Here is a 21,530-nt window from a genome sequence, read left to right as displayed (position 1 = left end):
TAAACTCTTAGATTTGATTCATTTTCCTTTGATGGCTTGTTCTCAACAATAGATGTTCCATTCTTGTCTATGGGAGCAACAACCTCCTAACCGAAGAATTATTATTTGATGAGCGAGTCATACTTGTCTTTTGCCTTTTTCACTTTGGCTCTCCACTACGAACCTCCTTCCTTTTTGCCCTCTTTGGTTGTAAAGTTTCAACTACACCTTTCTTTCTCTTGTGACGTTCATCCTCTTGCCTAATTCTTTCAGGCTCAATACTAATTTCTTGTTGACTTTCAGTCATTTCTCATCAAAAGACTATGAATCCATATCTCCCATCGAATCGTATGTTGGGGGGATATCTTGTGCTTTCAACTTTGCAGCCTACTGATCCACCCATTTTCTTGTAAACGCCACAATTGATCTCATCAACTCATTTAGTTCTATTATTTCAACTTCTTACAAATTTAATGGAGGAAGAGGTTCATTCCTTTCTTGCTCAAATTGATGTTGAACATGATTTCCATCATCTTTCATTTGATCCGGCACAGGAAATAATTGACAAATTCTAATCATATGTACTGGTAGCCTTGAATACATTCTCTTTCGAATCTCAAAATCATCCATTGCATTCGCCCAATAATCCTCAAAATGCATTCAATATTTTCTTCCATAAGCTCTCCCTATATTATTATGAGGATCAAAATTCATCCTAGATGGGTAAATTACAAGAGGATAGAACTTTAACTCCTCCAACTTCTCAGTTGCTTGGATTGAAGGACACACCTCAATTGAATTTCCCATAGAAATTGGATATGCTACCCCAACCTTATGGTTGTTTTTTCTGGATCTTGTCATACATAGATATTTGCCTCGTAACCTCCAAAAATATCATATTATCTGTTGAGAATCTTGGAAGTTTATAAGGAGAGAATGAGAATCCCTTCAATCGGATGTAAGTGAACTTAGGAAACTGAATGAACCACGAACCATACTTCTTCACCAAACCCTTTTCTTCTTGTGATAACCTTATATGAATGCCTCCTTGTAAAATCCTCACAATATACATTGAAAAGGCATCATTCACTCTTCTAAAATGAGCATTATTATGCAAGTGCAATTGAGGGTAACAGTCATACGCATTAACTTGTCCTTCACCATTTCCAACTGTTCCTCTGTATGTTAATCCTTTGTACCTATGTGTTCTTGTCAACATGTAGACAAGGCATGAACTCATGTAAAAATATCGGGAATGCTCCAATTTCCTCTATTCATCATGTAGGTTATTACTAATTATCTAGGCCAGATTGATTATCTTCACACCAATTGATGTCTCCTCGACAAAATAGAACATCCATGGCTTGAATGTAGATGCTTGAGAGCATCCCATGACTCGGTTCAACAAGGTGACTAGATCCCCATATTCCTCCTTGAAATCTAATCTATGAAGCTTCTTGGGCATCCTAGAATGATGAGGTCTTGATTTCAATAACCAAGAGTTATTGATGATTTATGCACAAGAATCAGCTCCATCCTCATATATCTTCAAAGCCTCCTCCTTTGTCACATAAACTATAGAATTATATATGGGAATGTCGAATGTCTCTGAAATAGACTCCTTTGTAAAGAATGCTAATGCCTTGCCATTAGGAGCTACCACGCGTCTTTGCTCAAGATTGTAGCGCTTGGTGCATTCTACTATCAGCTCACTGCATTGTATTGCAGAGGTAAGCTAGCTGCTTGCACAATCCATTGTGTATCATCCTCTTGGCCATTGTGGATGGATTGTGCTTGTATCCTTGAACTTCTCCATGTTTATGTGTCCAAGTTTGGAGTCTCCAACCTTCTTCCATTCTGAGATGATCCTCGACTCCGGAAGTACTCCCTTAGCATCATTCTTAATTTGAGTTTGTCTCAACATTTCCCCAATCTTGATACCCAACATCTACTCCTGAAACAAAACACCTTAAGCTACAAGAATGAAAGGATTCAAAATCAGTTTCAAGGCATTTCAAACAAGATGCAAGAAGAGGCTATGATAACCTAATGAAAGCTTTGACAATTTATTGCACATATAGAGGAATTTTTTACGTTATGTTGTCAATTGAATTCACAAAAATCCTCAATCTCCCTATTTGAAACCTGATAATGAAAGGAAATCTAATTAAAATTCTGATTTTCAAAGATGCCTTGTCTTGGACAAGCCTCAATTTGCTTTTACACCCCTCAAATGCATACTTTTTCCTTTCTCAAAACTCAGATTTTCCTTGAAATGATGTTTGCAGGTTAAAAATTTAATCAAAATGGTGATGAAATCGCTCCCAAATCAATATGTTTACACCTCTTCCTTGGCTGAGAGGTCTGCAAATGAACTCGCTCCAGGTCTGATCTGGAATTCACCTTGCTAATTCTTATTTTTTATGGTGAAAATCGCCTCAATCTGCTGCTACAATTCGCACTTGAATGGTGGGAAAATTCGTCTCATAATCTGGTGCAAATCATCTTAGGTCTGATTTGAAATTAATCCTTAATTTAATTTGAATTGTACCCTTTAGGTCTGATTGAAATTCTGCTCCTGATTCGCCTTGTTTCTGTTTGCAATTCTGGGAAAATCGTTGCAAATATCTACCTCAAAGGTCTGCTACAATTTGCCTAAAGTCTGCTGGTGATTGTTTTCACTTTGCAAGAAAGTTCTATTAAATTTGTTCCTTGAATGCACTTGGATCTGAATGTATACTTTCATTCAAATTCGCACCTCCTTATGTAAATTCACACCTCCTCTTATGTCAATTTGGACTTCTTAATCTGCCCTGCTTTGAATCGAATTTGCTTTGATGGCGAAATGGAACGATTTCATCTCCCATATATATGCACCACCTAAACTCTTAATGAGGTCGGCCTGATTTAATTCCGAATTGTTTTCCTTTACGCCTATAGGGCCAGCTTACTATTTTATCTTAGTTGTTGCTTACCCTTCAACAGGGGGCCAAGGAGGCTGACCTTATGCTTATTGTTTGCATTTTCAAATCGTTTAATGGCTTATGATACTAAGCCGACCTTCTTAACCTTTAACCCTTCATCCATACCCCTAGATAACCAAAGTTGGCCTTCACTACATGCTTTGCATAAGGCAAAGGGTGGCGGACCTTCACAGTGTGTGTGCAGGAATGCTCAAGGCAGAGATTACCTATGCATATGCAATCCCTAGCAGAGATTTGTGGTGCTTGTGTATTGGGAGGCGGAGATTTCCTATGCATATGTAATCCCTGGTAGAGATTTGACCCACCCATTTAATACAACTAAGGAAATACTCCACACAATCCCACCATGAGTCATCTAATATCTTATGCCTAAGTTTTGTTGCCATCTCAATGCAACTTTGCTTCCATATAGACCAATTTTGGCTAATCACCATATTTGAAAGTGGCTTTCTAACTTTCACAATTCATCTCAAGATGATTGTGTTAGAGGTGAAACGGTTCTCTGCAACCTATAATAGATATTAAAGCCAAAATGATTAAAATTTAAAAACAAACTTTAAAGAGGAATTAGAATACACAATCAAATATGAAAATCAGAAAATGTAAAATTTCATACTACTTCACTTACCTTCAATAGCTCCAATTGAAAATGATCTAAAACTTCCTTGATACATCTAATGCTTGGTGAAGAACATTTCGTTGTCCTCAGCCTCTACATACACCTCTTTGATCCAATCAATTTTATTCCCAATCTTTTGTAGCATAAGATTTAGTGAGTGCACCACACAAGGTGTCCAAAAGAGATGTTGATATCATTCCTCAACCAACAACCCAACAGCTCTACAATTCTTTGTGTTGTCCATTACAACTTGAACAACGTTATGAGGTTCCATTGTCTCAATGGATGTTTTGAGAATATTCGCAATAAATTGTCCATCTTTGCCTACCCCTCACAATCCACCACTCTCAAAAACATTGCACCTTTAGAGGACACAGCTATGACATTGATCAGGGGGCAATTTTTTTAATCTTTCCACCCATATCAAACAATGGACACACCTATCTCAATCCATGAATGGCTTATGGGCTTCAACGCATCTTCAACCCCCTTGACCTCTTTTTCCAACAAGGTGCCACACACCTTCTCATAACCCAAGCTCTTGTACCCTTTGGAGCTTCATTTACTTTTTTCAACATCTCTTTCCAATATGGGTAGCAAACAACATTGCTAACCAACCCATCTGCATAAATACATCTTGCTACATGTTGGTCGACAATGTCTCGACTCTCATTTTGAAATGCAGTTTCCAAAGGTCCCTTTGATGTTTTGACTACATCGGAACATCAAATGCAGCAAAAAATGGGTGGTTTTCTACCACAATATTGGAAGCAGATGAGGGTTGCATTCCCTTTGGTCTTTTTTTTACGGGCTGATTTAATCTATGTGCTTCTCGTTCATCTACTTCTTCTTGCTCCATAATATATTTTAACACTATCTCATCTGGTATGATGCCTTTTTTAGGTGTTCCGCACAAATGAGCTTTCACTCAGAAATATGAACTAGAATGTTGTTTATCACATCCCCTGCATTTCCAAATGTATCCCCCACCTCCTCCAATAGATTGTAGCATATCAACGTATTTCCATAGAGGAGAATTTGGATATGTTTTGAATTTAGGTTGACTTGTGGAGGTAGAACTAGTTGCTATTCTGATTTCTATGGTAAGAAATTTTGTGAACACATTCAAAACAAAAATAAAAAATTGAACACTAAAAAAAGATGTAGAAACCCTAGCTGTTTTGAATCTTTAATACATTCATAAAAGAATGGAAAAAAATAGATAAACAAAACAAATAATTTGTTTCATGTTTGTAAAACCAAAATGGAGAAAAGAAATTGAAAACTCTTTGCAAAAAATCCTTCTACAATCTTCTTGACAGCCAATGGAAGGTTGTATATACGTATGAATGAGGATGCAGCTGTTGATAAAGCTTCAAGATTCAATCTTCAACTCCCTATGTTGATCCAGCAAGCAAAAAAATATGCTCAACATGTGGGAATGATATTTACTATTTGCAAAAGAAATGAGCAAAAATTAAGTTGTTTAGGTGTTTTAAGTGTTTTGGAAGTCACTTTTAGGGTTAGAGAGAGCGCCAAGTCAAAGTGGACATTAAAAAATCTTTAAAAAATTGTCAAATCCCTCGTTGGGCGTCCAAGTTCAACTTGGGTTCGTCTGGCTTCGCCCAAGACAAACCAGCTTCCTTTTCCCTGCACCCACAGGCAAACCTAACCTAGATCCGAATTGGATGTGAACCAAGCCCAGATCCGGCAAGCCAAGGGCAAGCCTGGCTACATAAGAAACAATAAAAAAGTTTAAGATGTGTACATGCATATAAGTTTTATAACCATAAAATAATTTTAAAATAATGGCACTAGCTCCCAATCTTTTTGTACCATCTCCAAGTGATTCATGTTTAAAATTTATTTTTTATATCATGATGATTAATGTAGTATCCAAATAACTAAGTTTATTTTAATTAACGTCTATTTTAATACTTTAAAATGTTATTTTTAAGTTGTGAGAATATTAGTATTTTGCATCCTTTAAAGTTGCAAATCCATTGTATGATTATATTTTTCTAAACTTATATATAGATTTTCATCTCCAACTTCAAAATTTTCATTGGAGCATGAGGTTGAAACTACTTGTGGTTCACCTACTTCTATTGAATTGTGCTCATATAAAAATATTTTTTTATAATTCAAAACGCAACTTTTTTGCCTCTGGTTATTCCTTTCTCAGTCACTATTCTTGCTTTGGGGGTTTGTTAACCTCTAGATATTACATTACAACTATAGAAAATCTTTTTAGTTTGTGGTTTCCCCAGCTTATATCTTTTTATACCTTCACTATACGCAACAAGGATACACTTCTCTACTTTAAATCCAACTTATTTTCTTTTCTTTTGCAACACGCATGTAAGCATCACGGCCAAAAACTCTAAGATGTCAAAGAGTGTATTTCTTCTCAATCCATGCCTACTATGTACTTTATTAACAAGGGCTGGTATAGATGATCAATTGATCGAATAAATACAATCTTTACTGCCTCTCCCCAGAAATTTCATTCTAAAAATCTGCACCACTAAGCATACTCCTTAATTTTCTTCATAATATTTGTTCTCTCTACATCACTATTATATTGTGGTGTGTAATTGATTGATTTTTGCCTTGCTATTCTATAGTACTTGCAAAATTACTCACTTAAGAAAAACTGTCCACCAGTATCTATCATCATCTTCATCTCTATTTAATTTTCAAGAGAACTTAAGGGCTTCAAATTTACAAAAAGCCTCTTTTTTTCATCAAGGAAATATACCACTGTTTTCCTTGAGAAATCACTTGTAAAATTGATATAAAATAGAGATTTCCATAGTGCTCAAACAATCACATATCCAGATTCCAAACACATCATTATGTATCAGCTACAAAATCCCATGTCTTATACCATAGTGGTTAACACAACTTACCATACAACAATGTTCACATAAATCAAAATTTAAGGAGGAACCAGGAATTCCTTTAAAGGTGCAAAGCTCAAACACCTTTCTCTACAATATGTCCTATCCTCTCAAGAAAAAGCATTGTTTTCTCCTCATGCATCAAGTGGGTTTATCTATTTCATCCCTAACATTGAGAACAAAAACTTAAATCCATTGCTCACAATGCTTGCCTCAAGATTGAATAGTGGGCTAGAGTAGGCTTTTCTTTCCAATGCCATCACTCCCTAAACCATCTTGCAACTATCTTTTTAAATATAACCTGCATGCTTACATCACTCTTTTAAGACATCAAATTTCTAGTGAAACTTAAAAGATGAAGAACCCTAAGCAAGGTTGTAATCCTTTGAATTTTAACCATCACCTTAACTCTTCCACACCCTATAACCCTATATGCCAATTTATCTTCTAAGAAGACATCGCCTCCTCCTTAACTTTACATTCACAAAGCCATTCCTTGTGAGCAGTCATATGAGAGGAAGCACCCAATTTGATCAATCATGCATCATGACATGAGTGTGTACTTGAAGATGCCAAGCATATATCCCCTACTTCTTTAGTGAAGCCCTTCATTTCTAAAGGAGCATAATTAGGTGCCTTGATTTTGTCAACCTTTTTAAATCTGCACTACAATTTGTAATGCTTCTAGGAGTTTTAGATTTACTTCTAGAGTTTGGTTGTGTCCTCCAACTTGTTTTTATTTCTCTATTGCGAACGACCTTTCACAAACAGTGTTACATCCTTAATGCAAACATTGCTTAATACAAAGACCATAACTTATCCCATAGTTTCGTAGCAGTGGCTTCCTTGAGACATTCAATAAGACTGAACCTAAAAGGTACAGCTGAATTGAAATCTTTGTCTTGCTATCTGTCTTTGTCGTATTCTACCATCAAATCCAAGGCCTTCTTTACTAACACAACCCACTAATCTCTATCCACAATAAGCTCTTCCATCTTAGCCTTTCACAACTCAAACTTTATGGCCATTAAATTTCTCTATCTCCATCCTTTAAGTGCTTGACATTTTCATTCGCACACAAGATTCACCTACACAGATCTCCCATTGACAATAAGGTTTGTCATGGAGCCAAGATGACCTTGCTCTCAAAGATTAAACCAAACCATAGCTTTCATACCAAAGGAAGAGAAATAGTACCAATAAACCCATGCAAAATAAACAATGCTTAGATGTAACAAAAAGAAATAATGGTACTCTCATAGTATAACAATAAAATTTCTCCCTCGAAACCCTCTTAAGAAAAAAACCAAGTAAAACATCACTCACAATATTAACTCAAGTCATTCACAATACAATAGATATTTCACACTTGTATATCCCTTATCCATGTATGAGCATTTATAGGCTCGTCAACATAAGAAACCACTTAGTATTATAATATAGTTAGTTTAAAACCATGGGCCAAAAAACCGCCTATGTGTGCAATATATAATAGGTGTAAATTTGTAAACATGCAAAGTATACAACACATATCTAAGACTTCTTGTTGTCAGCCATATGTGAGTCCATGTCGTGAACTTTATTCTCACCTTGGAGAGGGTTTCATCTCAAATAGCCTTGTTTTGTAACCAATGTAGTGAGAAGCCCAAGTACTTGGTAGGAAAACTCCTTATTTGAAACCTGTTGATGTGTATTTTGTACACGACCAAACACAGAATAAAATACCTAAAAGGTACCTTATCCTCTCTTGAACAAAGTTCCCGACTGCTGAAGATCTCGCCAAAGGATCAGTCGAGGCAACTCCAAGGTTCTGCTTTGTAGGATCTCTACTCGTGGATAAGCTCTTCGCGGTATGATGTGATTTTGCTAGAATCACAAGGGGACTTACACTCAATGACCTAAATGTCTAATTTGTTGGAATCACAAGTCCTATTAACTAACTGGAAGACAAACAAATGACAAAAGATGCAGGGTTCAGGACGTCTACTCTACTACCTAGAATGCGAGAAAATGGATGAACGACTAGGTGGAGTCCTATTGGGCTGGGTCTCACCATCAGGTTGAACAATTCAACACCAACTCAGTGCAATCTTCTAAGGGATGCTTCCAATCTGTTCAAATCGTACACCATCTGACAATGATCACCATTCAAGATAATGTATGAACAATAGACGTGTAACGACTTAAGATTAAGCTCATTTTATGCCAGTTGACCACGCAGGGCGCACTTACCATTAGTAAGAGGCTAGTGGTATGGACTAGACAAATTCCACACAAGTGCATTCAACAATTTTCTTCACTCAATTTAATCATCTATCATCGAAATAAAGATTCAACAAGAGACCATGCACATTGCAAAGAAACAACATATTCCACCATATCTTCAATGAAAAGAAGTCTTTACAATTAAGGCAACAATGTCTTGCCTTCTCTTCTTAATCTACTCTAATTGCTATTCTACTATTCTGGCCTCTATTACTAACTATTAACTATTAGCTATTATTGACTAACTATTAGCCTTTACAAATGAAGAGCCAAGGCTTATATAGTGCCCTCAATACAATTCAATGGCTCAAATCAACTTGAGATCAATGGCCGGGATTTTACAATGAAAACCCTAATTAGGGTTTGTTACAACAAACTTAATTCTGACCAATGAAATAATTGCATTATTTGGACACATGTCTTCTCTGGAATATTCGACCAATGGATAGCCTAGGTAGGTACATTGAAGTTAGTGCCATCTCTTGATGAATCAGGTACATTGAAGCTAGACATGCTGAAGTGGACCAACCCGACTGGAGGAGTGATGACTAGGATGCCACCTTGTCTTTCCTTCAAATGTTGGACTGGAAGAGGTCGTCCTTGATGAGGCTGGGCTGGAGAAAGTCGTCCTTGTTGATGCTAGGCTGGAGAAGGTCATCCTTGTCTTGGCCTGGTCTTCTTTCATCTGACTGGAGGAGTGATGACTGGGATGCCACCTTGTCTTTCCTTCAAATGTTGGACTGGAAGAGGTCGTCCTTGATGAGGTTGGGCTGGAGAAAGTCGTCCTTGTTGATGCTGGGCTGGAGAAGGTCGTCCTTGTCCTGGCCTGGTCTTCTTTCATCTGCCAAAACAAACCAAAAGATGATTAAGGACACATGATAAATTCATTTCAACATAGCCTTTTCAACTTAAATCATCAACAAAAAGATATTAACATGAAACTTGCCCAATATTTTCTCCAGGAACAGACCCTATAAGAATTTCGCCCTAAACCCTTTGGAAGGGTCAGGAGCGAAATTCCAACTTTAGCTCAAAATTCACATTTTTGAAGGTCAAACATCTTTCTAGGGCATTCCAAATAACTTTTCTCACCCTAGTCGAGGCCTGACTTAGCACAAAATTTGGAGAAAAGGATGGTTTTAGTGTTTTTCGTTCTGGACCCTTTGGAAGGGTCAGGAGCGATTTTCAAGTTTTGAGCATGTTCCTCCATCCTTTCAACTTCAATTCTCCTCCAAGACTAAGGACACATTGCCTCACTCCTATCTAGGCCATAAAAATCAAAATTTCAACTTGTCTTGCAAAGAAAGTAGGTGATCCTAGGATTTTCGCTCTGGGCCCTTTGGAAGGGTCAAGAGTGAAATCCTTGGTTTGGGCTAATTTCCATCATTTTCAACACCAACTAACTTCAAAAGGCAAGAACATGTCTCCTCGCACCCATCCAAGCCATGAAAACCTAACGTTTGACTAGACTTGCAAAGAAAATAGGTGGTTTTAAGATTTTCGCTCTGGACCCTTTGGAAGGGTCAGGAGCGAAAATCACTTTTTGGCTCAATTCCTTCAAGTTTGATAATCATTGTTAAGTCAAAGTCATTCCTGAGGACCTCTCCCATCAAAACTCGCCCTAGTCAGCACTTGGCTTGGCACAAATTTGGGAAAAAAGGTGATTTAGAGAAAATTCGCTCTGGACCCTTTGGAAGGGTCAGGAGCGAATTTCTTAATTTAGGCTTATTCCTCCATCATTTCAAGTTGCACTCACCTCAAAAGGCTAGAAAACACTTCTCCTCTCACGTCCAACCCAAGTTTAACTTGATTTTGCAAGGCAAAATAGGTGATTGAAGGATTTTCACTTTGGAAGGGTCAAGAGCGAATTTCCTCCTTTGGCCTAAAATCATCATTCCTGGAGACAACAATCAACTCAAGGGCAATCTTAAGGGCATCTTTCACCTTGGTCTAGGCATAGCATAGCATAAATTTGAAAGGAATAGGTAGATTTTAGGTTTTTCGCTCTGGACCCTTTGGAAGGGTCAGGAGCGAAAATCTTGTTTTAGGGATATTTTGCCATCCTTTCAACTTCAAATTACCTCCAAGACTTAGAACATCTTGCCTCACTCCTCTCCAGGGTATAAAAACCAAAACCTTGACTTGATTTGCAAGGAAAAAAGGGTGATCTTAAGAATTTCGCTCTGAACCCTTTGGAAGGGTCAGGAGCGAAAATCTCATTTGGCTTCAAAATTTGCATTCTTGGTGACCAAAATCCACTCCAAAGCAATCCAAATGACCTCTCTCATGCTTGTCCAAGCTTGGCTTTGTTCAAAATTTGGAAGAAAAGATGACTTTAAGGATTTTCGCTCTGGACCCTTTGGAAGGGTCAGGAGCGAAAATCTCTTTTAGGCTCAATTCCTTCATCTTTCATGGTCTCTAGCAACTTAAAGTCACTCTTAAGGGCAACTTCCTCTTGATTTTGCCTTATCCCACACTTGACCTAGCAAAAACTTGATAGCAAAAAGAAGTTTTGAGAAAATTCGCTCTAGACCCTTTGGAAGGGTCAGGAGTGAAATTTTCATTCTTGACCAAAAATCATTATTTTTTCAACTTGAAACTTCTTTGCAGGGTAGGATTTCATCTTTCATTGCCCTAGGAACAAGGTTTCATGTCCAAGAAAGGTCAAAAAAGTAGGCTAATAAGGAATTTCACTCTGGACACTTTGGAAGGGTCAGGAGCGAAATTCACTTTCCTGGCTAGAATCCTTCATTTTCATAACTTCCAAACATTCTCAAAGGCTAAATCATGCTCATTCTTCTTCTCATCATGTCTTGGTCATCAAGATTTGGCTAAATAAGGAAAGAAATGCCTCTTAGAGAGATTTTCGCTGTGGACCCTTTGGAAGGGTCAGGAGCAAAAATCTTAATTTGGGCTAGATTCTTCATTTCTCCCTTTCAAAATGACCTCAAGAGGCAAAGACAAGTTATTTCTCTTCCATCCACGTCATAACAAATCAAAACTTGATCTTCTTCATTGCAAAAATAAGAGCTTTTAGGAATTCCGCTCTGGACCCTTCTAATTCTCCTTTAGGCCAAAATCTTGTTCTTCAAAATCAATCAAACTCCCTCTCAAGGCAAAAACATACCCATTCATCTCCCATTAAGCCAACGCCTAGCCAAAATAAGGAGGAAAACAAGAGTCATAAAGATTTTCGCTCTGGACCCTTTGGAAGGGTCAGGAGCGAAATTCCTAATCTTGGCCAAGATCCTGACTTCATTTTCACATTTCTTCATTCAAACAAGCGTTTTTACCTTCATTCGAGCCTAGGACTGCATTAGTTCTATGTTTTGGTCAAAGTAGAATGTCTTATGGACAATTTCGCTCTGGACCCTTTGGAAGGGTCAGGAGCGAAATTCACTTTGGACCCTTTGGAAGGGTCAAGAGCAAAATTTGACATTTTGGACTCTTCGTCAGGATCATTTTCTAGAATATAACATTTAAGTATAAGAGACATTTCCTTTCTTATACTTTAAGTTAGATTCCATATATACTTTCAAGATGTTTGAGAGTGGTTTCAGATCTCCAGGAGTTATATTGCAAAATCTAGTTTTTGGAGGATTCTTCAATTTTCCAGACTTAGTCAAATTTCAGGATCAGGACATTCCAGACTTAGCCAAATTTCAGGATCAAGGCATTCCAGACTTAGCCAAATTTCAGGGCATTTGAAGATCAGGATGACATTCCAAACTTCATCACTCACCAACTTGACCTAACTCAAACCTTCAAGGATGATACTCAAAATGCAAAGGCTAACAAACGAACCCTAAACACCTAGAAGGCGAACCCCAGAAAGCAAAAAGCAGGGGTCCCCATTTGCAATGGGGCGATCTGTGAATACGTCGCAACAAAACCTAAGGATGCTTTGGTTTTTTTCTTGAGGTTTGTAAGGTTGACTGTGATAAACTCTTTGAATATGTGGGGATATGTTGGATTGTAGTCACAGAAGTATTGAACGGAAATCCATGAAATAGAAAGTTTGGAAAATCATTGGTCCTAATGTCAACTCAAGGGGATGATACATTTGGGTTGCTCGTTATTTGAACCTGCCTGTGACTCTGCAATTTCTCTCCAGCAATAAATATCAGATCCAGACTTGACCCTAACCAAAGCAGCATTAAAATAAAGTGTACAGTTGCTAGCCTGAATTTGAATTTGTATTAATGCTTGAAATCAAATTAAGCATAAAAATGATGAATTTGAAGTTATTAATGTTGGTGAATGGATGAATGTTCTTTCATCCTAGGATTGCCATAGCCTCATTTTATCTGGTCATCTTGCCTGAAACGTTAACACTCTTTGACAGTGCGATACCAATATCACCCTGAGAATTTAAATCACCCACAAAAGAAGTGTCTACCAGGGGGCCAGGTGTAACAAAAGTGTATTATATTGACTTCTTGAAAAATGATACATGTTCAATTGCATGAGGAGCTTATTTAAGATATCCATCTGATACCTCGACATAAGTGGACATACTCGACAGGAACCCAAACAACCATAGACTGGACCTTAGGGTAGAATATATTCTGCTGACTGCTCCTAATTCCTGTGTATTTTATTTTTCTCACAAATTCATATTTGGTCTTTTCCCGAAGAAGGGTAAGATCTATATTTTCTATCCTGGATTTTTCTTTGACAGCTGCATCTGTTGCACACAACTAAACCTTTGATATTCCATGACAGTATCTGCATTACACCAATGGAGTAATGTAGAATGTTCCTGTGAACTGCCATATCATTCTCCATGGTTTTGGGCTCCCAGATCTGAATATGTTATAAGGATTGACTGACTTAAGTGATAGCATAATCTCATACCCAAAAATCCACTGATAACTTCATATTTCAGACCACTTTTTACTTGCATGGTAACCGCCATCTTTATTACTAGTGGGTTATAATCAGATGGAGACTTGGTTTCAGCTTTGCAACTTTCCATTTTGATGCTAATTTGGAAGTGTCTGCTATGGATGTCAACTCAGATGGGATCCTTTGCCTTTTGATTCATTTTTCTTGTAATCTCCTCCCCTCATTCCCACACAAATATGCATCTTTCAAATTCACATTTACTTTAAATTCTCAGTGGTCTGAACATTAATTAGTTCCCCCTTGCTCTATTTACTCATTTCAATTCAAATTTCACTTCAAAACTTCTTGAAAATAATGTTTGTGAATTTGATGTAATCATACCTGAAATACCCAGCTCTTCTACTGTGATTGGTAAATGTTTGGCATAATGTTGTAATTGAACACTGCTCATCCAACCAAAATTTTGAGGTATCCCACTACGAAGAGTTGAGATAAATACCGCTAGCCTCTTTTGTGTGCTTGATAATGGTTGGCCCGTATTCTGGTCTATTAAATGAAGCATTGCATGTGCGACCTGCAATAACATAACAATATATTGCATGACTGATTGATACTATAAAGAGCCCAATGCATTACATAGAACAAATCTTTTGAGTACAAAAAATCTAGTTTTACCTGTATAACCAACTGATTGCACCATAGAATTGACTGATGTTCCATGGATAGCCACACATCCCTCATTCCTGTAGCACCGATTGTCAATCCATGTGTGGGTGGAACAATTCCTTCTAGAGATGCCAATGTCGAACGTACCTTAAAACATAACATGAAATTTTGACATTTCAGAAAGGTAAGATCCATTGAAGTACAGAAAGAAACATTATAATAAGGACTTATATTTCTTCATGCAAAAAGTGTGATCTATCTGCACCAGCACTTAATAAATTGCAGATTTAACATATCTTCACTCTTGAGAAGAGACATGAGACTTGACATTTGTTCTGACTATTTTTTATGATTTCAAAGTTAAACATATTTGAACATAACATTAAAAACCTATTTGTCCTTACATGCACTTCATTTTTTTTAAATCATCAAACCATTCATTGGCATTAAGTCCTTTGAATCCTCTTGTAGTACACGGGATTAAAATAATAGAAGCTAAAATATTCATTAGCATTGACTCAATGCCCGTTACATATACAAAAGCAATACCATTTACTTCCAGCCATGTTTAAAGTGCAATAAAACTACTTTAAACATAACTCTACACTACTTACCTATATGAAGCTCATTAAAATAACACAAAACATATAAATGAAATTTTATACAAAAATTCCATTTACTTTATGTGCATGCAAGTTTGGACAGCCTTCTAATTATAAAAAACTTTAAATAAAAGTTGAAACTTCTGTTTAGGTCATAGATTGCAAACCCTGCAAGTACTAGCAGGTTTTAAAACCACATGAGAAAACACAGGGTTAACTCATGAATTGTTGCAGATGAGTTGCAGGTGAAAACTTGCCAATTTTAGCACAAAAAATTGCTGGGTTTCAGGTGATTCCAAGGCAAAAAATTGCAACACGGGATGGAAAAGCGCTGATCTAGGTTATAACGTGTATTTCACACGGAGTTTTTCTATAAAACCCTGCATTCACTCCTCCAGTAAACACAGCAAAAGGCACCATTTTTATGGCAGATTGGTAAGAACTTTTATACAACTTGAAGAAGAAATTCAAGAATTTCGGATTTGCAACAGGTTAGTTCCAATTTCTTTTTACTTTTTCCTAAGCATTTAAATTTTTGAATGATATATACTTTCTTAGTATGTTAAAATTTTAAATGATGAATTCAATCGAATCTAATTATTTAAATTTGTGGATCAATTAAAGTAAAAATAATTTATGCTGTCTTTTTTTCTTTTTCTTTTTTCAAATATAGAATTTACATTTTATGGTTAAGAGATGATAATAGAAACACAATAGGCCATCAGTATCTAAATATGAACATTTGATGAACATCGCTGCTACACATTTAGAAAAACGTGTCATACATATTGCTCAGAATTCATGTGTTCAAAACAAGTTTGTGCCTAGACAAAACCCTGTCATGGGCATTTATGAGAAGAAAATTTACAGAACTTAGCTGTGATTTTTTAACAAATATTTGTGAAGAGAAAACTGACAGAGCTTAAAAGCAATTACTTGGTCCCCCTGGGTGCACCATGCCCAGGACAGACCCACAGTCTGGGTACAAACCCTAAGCATACCCAGGAGAGATCGGACCTGGCCATCTTAGCCAAACTAAAAGAAACTGTAAACTATCATCACATTAAGACTTAAATAAAAAAAAAATATTACACTTCTATAAGATGGTTTAGCCTTCTGTAAACAAAGGATGCAACAGTAAAATAAATATAACAATTGACTATTGAGCAATCAATTACAGCATCTGTACCTGATAGTCATGAATACCACCAGAAATGGATATAACTACAACATTGGACAGCATCGGATCAGACACCCAGCGACCTGATCTTGTCCTCTGAATTTGATATCCATTCCTCCAAGCTTTGTTCACTTGTGAAAAGAAATGGCCAAGAGATGGTTGCAATGCAACTGGTGGTGACCTGAAAGAGAAGCATTCCATGTCTTTGTTTTTCAATAACTCATGTCATTATCTAGGTCCTAAAACAAGAAATTACAACAGCAACTAGACATGCTTTTCCAAACATGAAAGTACCAAAATTAAGAAAAATAGATCCAAATATTGCCATATAGACACAGAGTCTTACCGATGTGGACTCGAAAGAGTGATAATGGTCTCTACTACACCTTTTCTCAAATTAGGGTGCACAACTGCTGCTCTAGCAACAAATCCTCCCATTGAATGACCCACCAAAATTACACTGGTTGGCAGAATTCCAGAGTTCTCTTTACTATCTTTCAACCTAGTATTAAAAGACTCCTTGTACCTATCCAAGACCTACAATCAAATTTATTAAAGAAAAAAAGCAATGATGTTTAAACATACACATATCCTCACAGACAGAAAAATCAAAAATCAAGTTGATTGTAAACAAATAGATATATTGCTAAAAATATTCAGTTGATGTTGATCAATATGATTCTCTCAACAAAATATGAGTCAGATAAAACTGCTTCTCAGAAAAAACAACTTTAAAATGCAGTGTTGCCCCTCCACCACACATTTAATAGATATCATGTGCCAGCCATAATGCATTCACAGGTTATCTTCAAAAAAAATCTAATTTTGGGGTCATAAGGTATGAAAATGTGTCTGAAAAATTGACCCATGTAATCTGTGACAAAATATGTAAAATGTCAGCCATTATCATACACAAAACATTCAAATTGCAACAGTACTTTGCATAAGGCACTTTTAATTCAAAAATAAAGAATGCTAGTAGGAGATGTCATTTTCTGCAATAAGATAATAAAAAGTGATCCTTTGAGCCTAAACTCAGTTCCCTAATTTTAAACGTGGTTGATCATCATTAGCCGAATGAAACTGTATAACCAAAGAAACGAGACTCGGACTCAGTGAGGCCGACTTGACTCGGGACTCCGACAAGGGAGTCAAAACTCGGCTGGACTCGGCAAAGTGAAAAACTCAAGAAATTTAGAGATTTTTAAAGATTTAACACCTATTTCATGCACCCTTTATTAAATACACCTTAAAGACACAATAACATCATCAAATAGAAGCTAATTTGATTACATACACAAGTATACATCAATCACATAAGCATAAACGCAAATTGTAGCTGAAGGAAATAACAAACATAGATATATAAATATTGTCAAATGTATACATATTACAAAACTCATGGAATAAAAAATCCATTGCATCATATGATCAAATGAGATGCAAACTCTTCCTTTCCAACTCTTGATGCACCAAATGAAAGTATACGTTGTTACATGGAATTGGAGCCTAATCAGACTTGGAGGTTAAAATTTCCCTACTTTTATCGGTGCAATTTCCCCCCTAAAATATGACAGGGGTTTGGGGGCAGTGCCCCCATGTTGGGGTCAAGGGGCAACACCACTTGCGTGGGATACAGGGTGGGGTAGAGGGGCAGCGCCCCGCAAGGCCAAAAGACTTTTATTATTTTATACAGGCATCAGGTGTTATTTTTCTATTGTTTCTCCTCACAACTCACCTTTCTCCTCCTATTTTGCCAAATGAATGAAATGAAGTTCACTTTTAGGCTCAAAGCATAAAATAAACCAAAAAAAATCAATTCAAAACATATTAGAAGTTGTGTTTTTTTTAACTTAAAGTTACATGCCGCTGGCCAAGTTTGGCAGTCAGGACTCGCCAAACTCGGCGATTTTGGGCGATTTTTTGACCCAGATGAGTCCAAGTCCGAGTCCAAGCCCATTGGACTCGGCGAGCATGACTCGACTTGGAAATCGCCCAAACTCGGCGATTTTGAGCGATTCCCATTTCTCTGACAACTTTCGAGGGAGAAATTTATTGCAAACAGATGAAATGGAGTTCACGGCCTTGCTCTTAAGTGTGTATATGAAGCATCTTTATATCTACAGAGTATGGACTGTTCACCACTTCCAATATCAATTTAAAAGGAGTCAGCTCTAGAGAGACATCCTCTTGAACAAATCAATTCCCATTCACATCATATTCCTACTGAAGTTAAAGTCCATTGTCACAAATTCTGAAATCGTAGATAATAATGATCGGTGATATTTTCTCCTAACTAATGTTTTTTAATTAACTAAATGATGCACTGCATGCCCCCTCAATCTTTGCTTATAACTACATGAGATTGTCACATCTAAGGTAATAATATTGACACTTTCTAGGATCAAGAATCCACATCTATTTGCTGAAACCACTTCTAGTTCTCATCTCAGAAGCATCAGTTCTATACATTCCATGAATTTTTCCTCTTCCGTGACATGGCACAGATAAATGATTCCTAACATATAATTCCCAATTCTGCAAGCCTGAATATAAAGAAAACAACAAGAACCAGCAAAGAATAACAAACATTCTCCCAAGCACTTGCGAAAATGAGGTAAGAAAATAGCTTTCACAACATAGAACATAAAATAGAAAGCTTATTCACAAGCCCTCTGCATGTACACATAAGCATCAAGAATTACGTGCTACTCTTATCAAATGCCAAATTCTAGGATATTTGTTTTACTTTCTTCACTAAAACTCGTGAGCTTAATGGTCAGGTTTTCACCAAAGCATTTTCTTTCTAAACATTTCCCTCACTCTATGCCTAGAGGATAAATTTGGTGCCAGTAGTGCTCTACTTCAATATTAGAGACAAAACTAGCAGGGCTCAAGGACAAGGCTGCCCAACTCAATTTTTTGAATTTACCATGTTGAAATGTTCATTTATTGGTAGACAAATTCAAGCATTAAATTTGTCAAAGGTTTTGGTACAAAAAGTTAAGGAACTTGCTTTTACTTTTTGCGAGATAGAAAATAAATAAACTAATAGAAGCCATAAACAAATCTTGAAACTTCAAAATTCATTTTCAATATTTGATATTTTGTAATCCAGAATGAACATTTGAATACAATATTTATAAATTATAATAGAGCATGAACAAGTCCCTTATAGAACCTTATAAATTTGTAGTTATAGTCCCCCAGTTTTTTAAGTCATTACAAAATTTGATCAAACTTTTAATTTAATAAATTTTGTGATAGATCATGACAAAGAACTGCAAACATCTTATGGTTGGTCCAAATGATTACATGTTCCACTCTATATCATAATCTAATGACATTATTGTAGTTCTACCTCTTCAAATTGTACTCCAATTATGGTTCTTGTAGTTTCACCCAGATGTACTCCAAATGTAGTTCTTGTGATTTGACCCATAAGGGATTTGTGCTATGCTTTACTAATAGCAAAAGGTTGGATTCTTACATAAAGCAGCAAAGAGTACAACCTGGTTATCTCCCTCTCAAGTTATATACTCCAAATTATAAGAAGAGGGTAACTTCAGTTGCTTAAAAAATCAAAGAAAATAAGACTTATATCATTAGATAAATACTTATTAGAGCAACAGGTTTCAGCAATCAAAGTCACAAACAAGCAGTGTCATTGCATTGTAATTTTGCCTATTGAATAAATCATATTAGCCTATAATATATTTAACACTCTCTCTTAATGACTAAACCAGATACCATAAACAGCAATCACGATTTCTTGCTGCTTGCCCCTTTTCCCAATTTTTTATACATAAAACGTGCAACTTGTTGTGATGTCTTCTCACATCGCCCCATTGCAAATGGGGACCCCCCAATTTTCGCTTTTTAGAGTAGAAGTTTTGCCTAATTTCCTTGTGTTTGCCTTTGCCGATGAGAGGGTTTTTGAATTTTGAATAGGATCATGTGTTTAAAATATCAAAATGTTAGAGTGATTCTAAATTTTGTCTAAGTGTTGACCTTTTGAGCGTTAACATGTTTTTAAACACGCACATCGGTGATTTTAAAGTGCCAAGGTATTCCCAGACATTTTGGAGTCGTTTTCTCGCTCCTAAGGTATTATTTAAATTGATTTTGCACCTTATTCCAATATTTTCCTAGCGTTTTGCTCATATTTTTGGAAAATTTGCCTAAGTCCAGTCTAAATTTAAAGTTTCTAAGTGATTTTGAGTGGTTAAAATGATAAAATCCTAAGGGAAATCCTTATTCCAAGGGTACAAAGGTCAAATTCCATGCTAGAGGTGCTTTTCCCTTCACATTCCAGACTACCCAACCCATTCCCCCACTCAAAATCCACACTACACATGGGTTTCCCCTGAAATCCATACTGGCTATTATTTTCCACCACTGCTTATCCATACCTAAGTCGTTTTTCCCCTAGAAGTTCTAAAATTTGGCTAAGTGTCAGGATTTATCCAGACTGCGATCAATTTTCCACCAGGAGTGCGGACTATAGTGCGGACAACGTTGAGGATGATTCCATGTCTGGGTCAATTTTCCACCAGGATTTTTGTGAGCATTTGTAAGGATTTTTGTCCGGATTTTCATCTAGACAGGGATCGATTTTCCACTGGGAATATTTTGAAGAGTTTTGAGTCCGGATTTTCATCCAGACTGAGGTTGAAATTCCACCAGGAAGGTTTTTTCCAAGTTAAGTGAGTTTGGAGTGTGGATTTTTCAATCCAGACTGCCATCAAATTTCCCCTGGGAGTGATTTTTTGCAAGTGGAGTGGATTTTTGTCTGGATTTTTGTCCAAGCTCATATCGATTTTCCCCTGGGAGCTTTTTGTGTGCAATTTTGATGAAGTTATGCATGGATTTTTGTCCAAGCTAGGGTCGAGTTTCCCTTATGGGGCAAATTTTGACACTTCAATGATTTTTGAAGGGATTTTTCAATCCCAACCCAAGTCGATTTTCCCCTGGAAGCTTATTTTGAATTTAATTTGCAATATTTTAATAAATAAGCCCCGATTTTAATTGCTTTTAAATAATTATTAATGATTATTTAAAATTTTAAAAGCAAAATTTAATAACTTGCAATAATCATTTTAACCTTCTAGAAGCAAGTTAGGTTTTCACCAAGCAAGTATTTAAGCAAGTGTTTTATCCCACATTGCTTGTGTGGTGAAAGTGAAAGGTAAAAGCAAGTATAAAAGAGGAGTCTCCAACATTATTTTATTATTAAATCTGCCAGGTGTCTCCATGAAAGGTGATTTTTCTCCCTTATTGGTGAATTTTGGCAAAGTGCTGAAGTGAAGTGTTGGGTTGAGGATTCTTTCCTCCATTTTTTTTCAGTTTGGTCGTTCCAACCTCCATTGTTGCACATCCGAGCTGCCATTGAAGACATTTTCAGAATTTTGGAATGGCACCATAGCTGGGAAAATTTCGATTTTTATTTGGGAGTGCTTTGTGCCGTTGTTTGGGGTGATTTTC

At 36.6% G+C, this 21,530-nt stretch overlaps 1 protein-coding gene across 7 annotated transcripts in view; it reads right to left on the bottom strand.

Moving 5' to 3' along the window:
* LOC131073079 (uncharacterized) overlaps positions 1-21,530 on the bottom strand; it is a 133,847-nt gene that overhangs the window by 100,371 nt on the left and 11,946 nt on the right. For 6 of the 7 annotated variants that reach the window (XM_058009439.2, XM_058009441.2, XM_058009437.2 and 3 more), the window contains exons 3-6: positions 16,393-16,583; positions 16,056-16,227; positions 14,274-14,411; positions 13,980-14,172 (exon numbers count right to left, since the gene is read on the bottom strand). In XM_058009439.2, coding sequence (XP_057865422.1) covers positions 13,980-14,172; positions 14,274-14,411; positions 16,056-16,227; positions 16,393-16,583 — 694 coding nt within the window. The remainder of the gene's footprint in view (positions 1-13,979; positions 14,173-14,273; positions 14,412-16,055; positions 16,228-16,392; positions 16,584-21,530) is intronic. The other variant, XM_058009444.2, reaches the window with a different exon arrangement.

This window comes from Cryptomeria japonica, chromosome 3 (genome assembly GCF_030272615.1).
Source record: "Cryptomeria japonica chromosome 3, Sugi_1.0, whole genome shotgun sequence".
Taxonomy (NCBI): domain Eukaryota; kingdom Viridiplantae; phylum Streptophyta; class Pinopsida; order Cupressales; family Cupressaceae; genus Cryptomeria; species Cryptomeria japonica.
The sequence above is the reverse complement of the archived record's forward strand: the minus strand, read 5'-3'. Positions and strand labels throughout refer to the sequence as shown.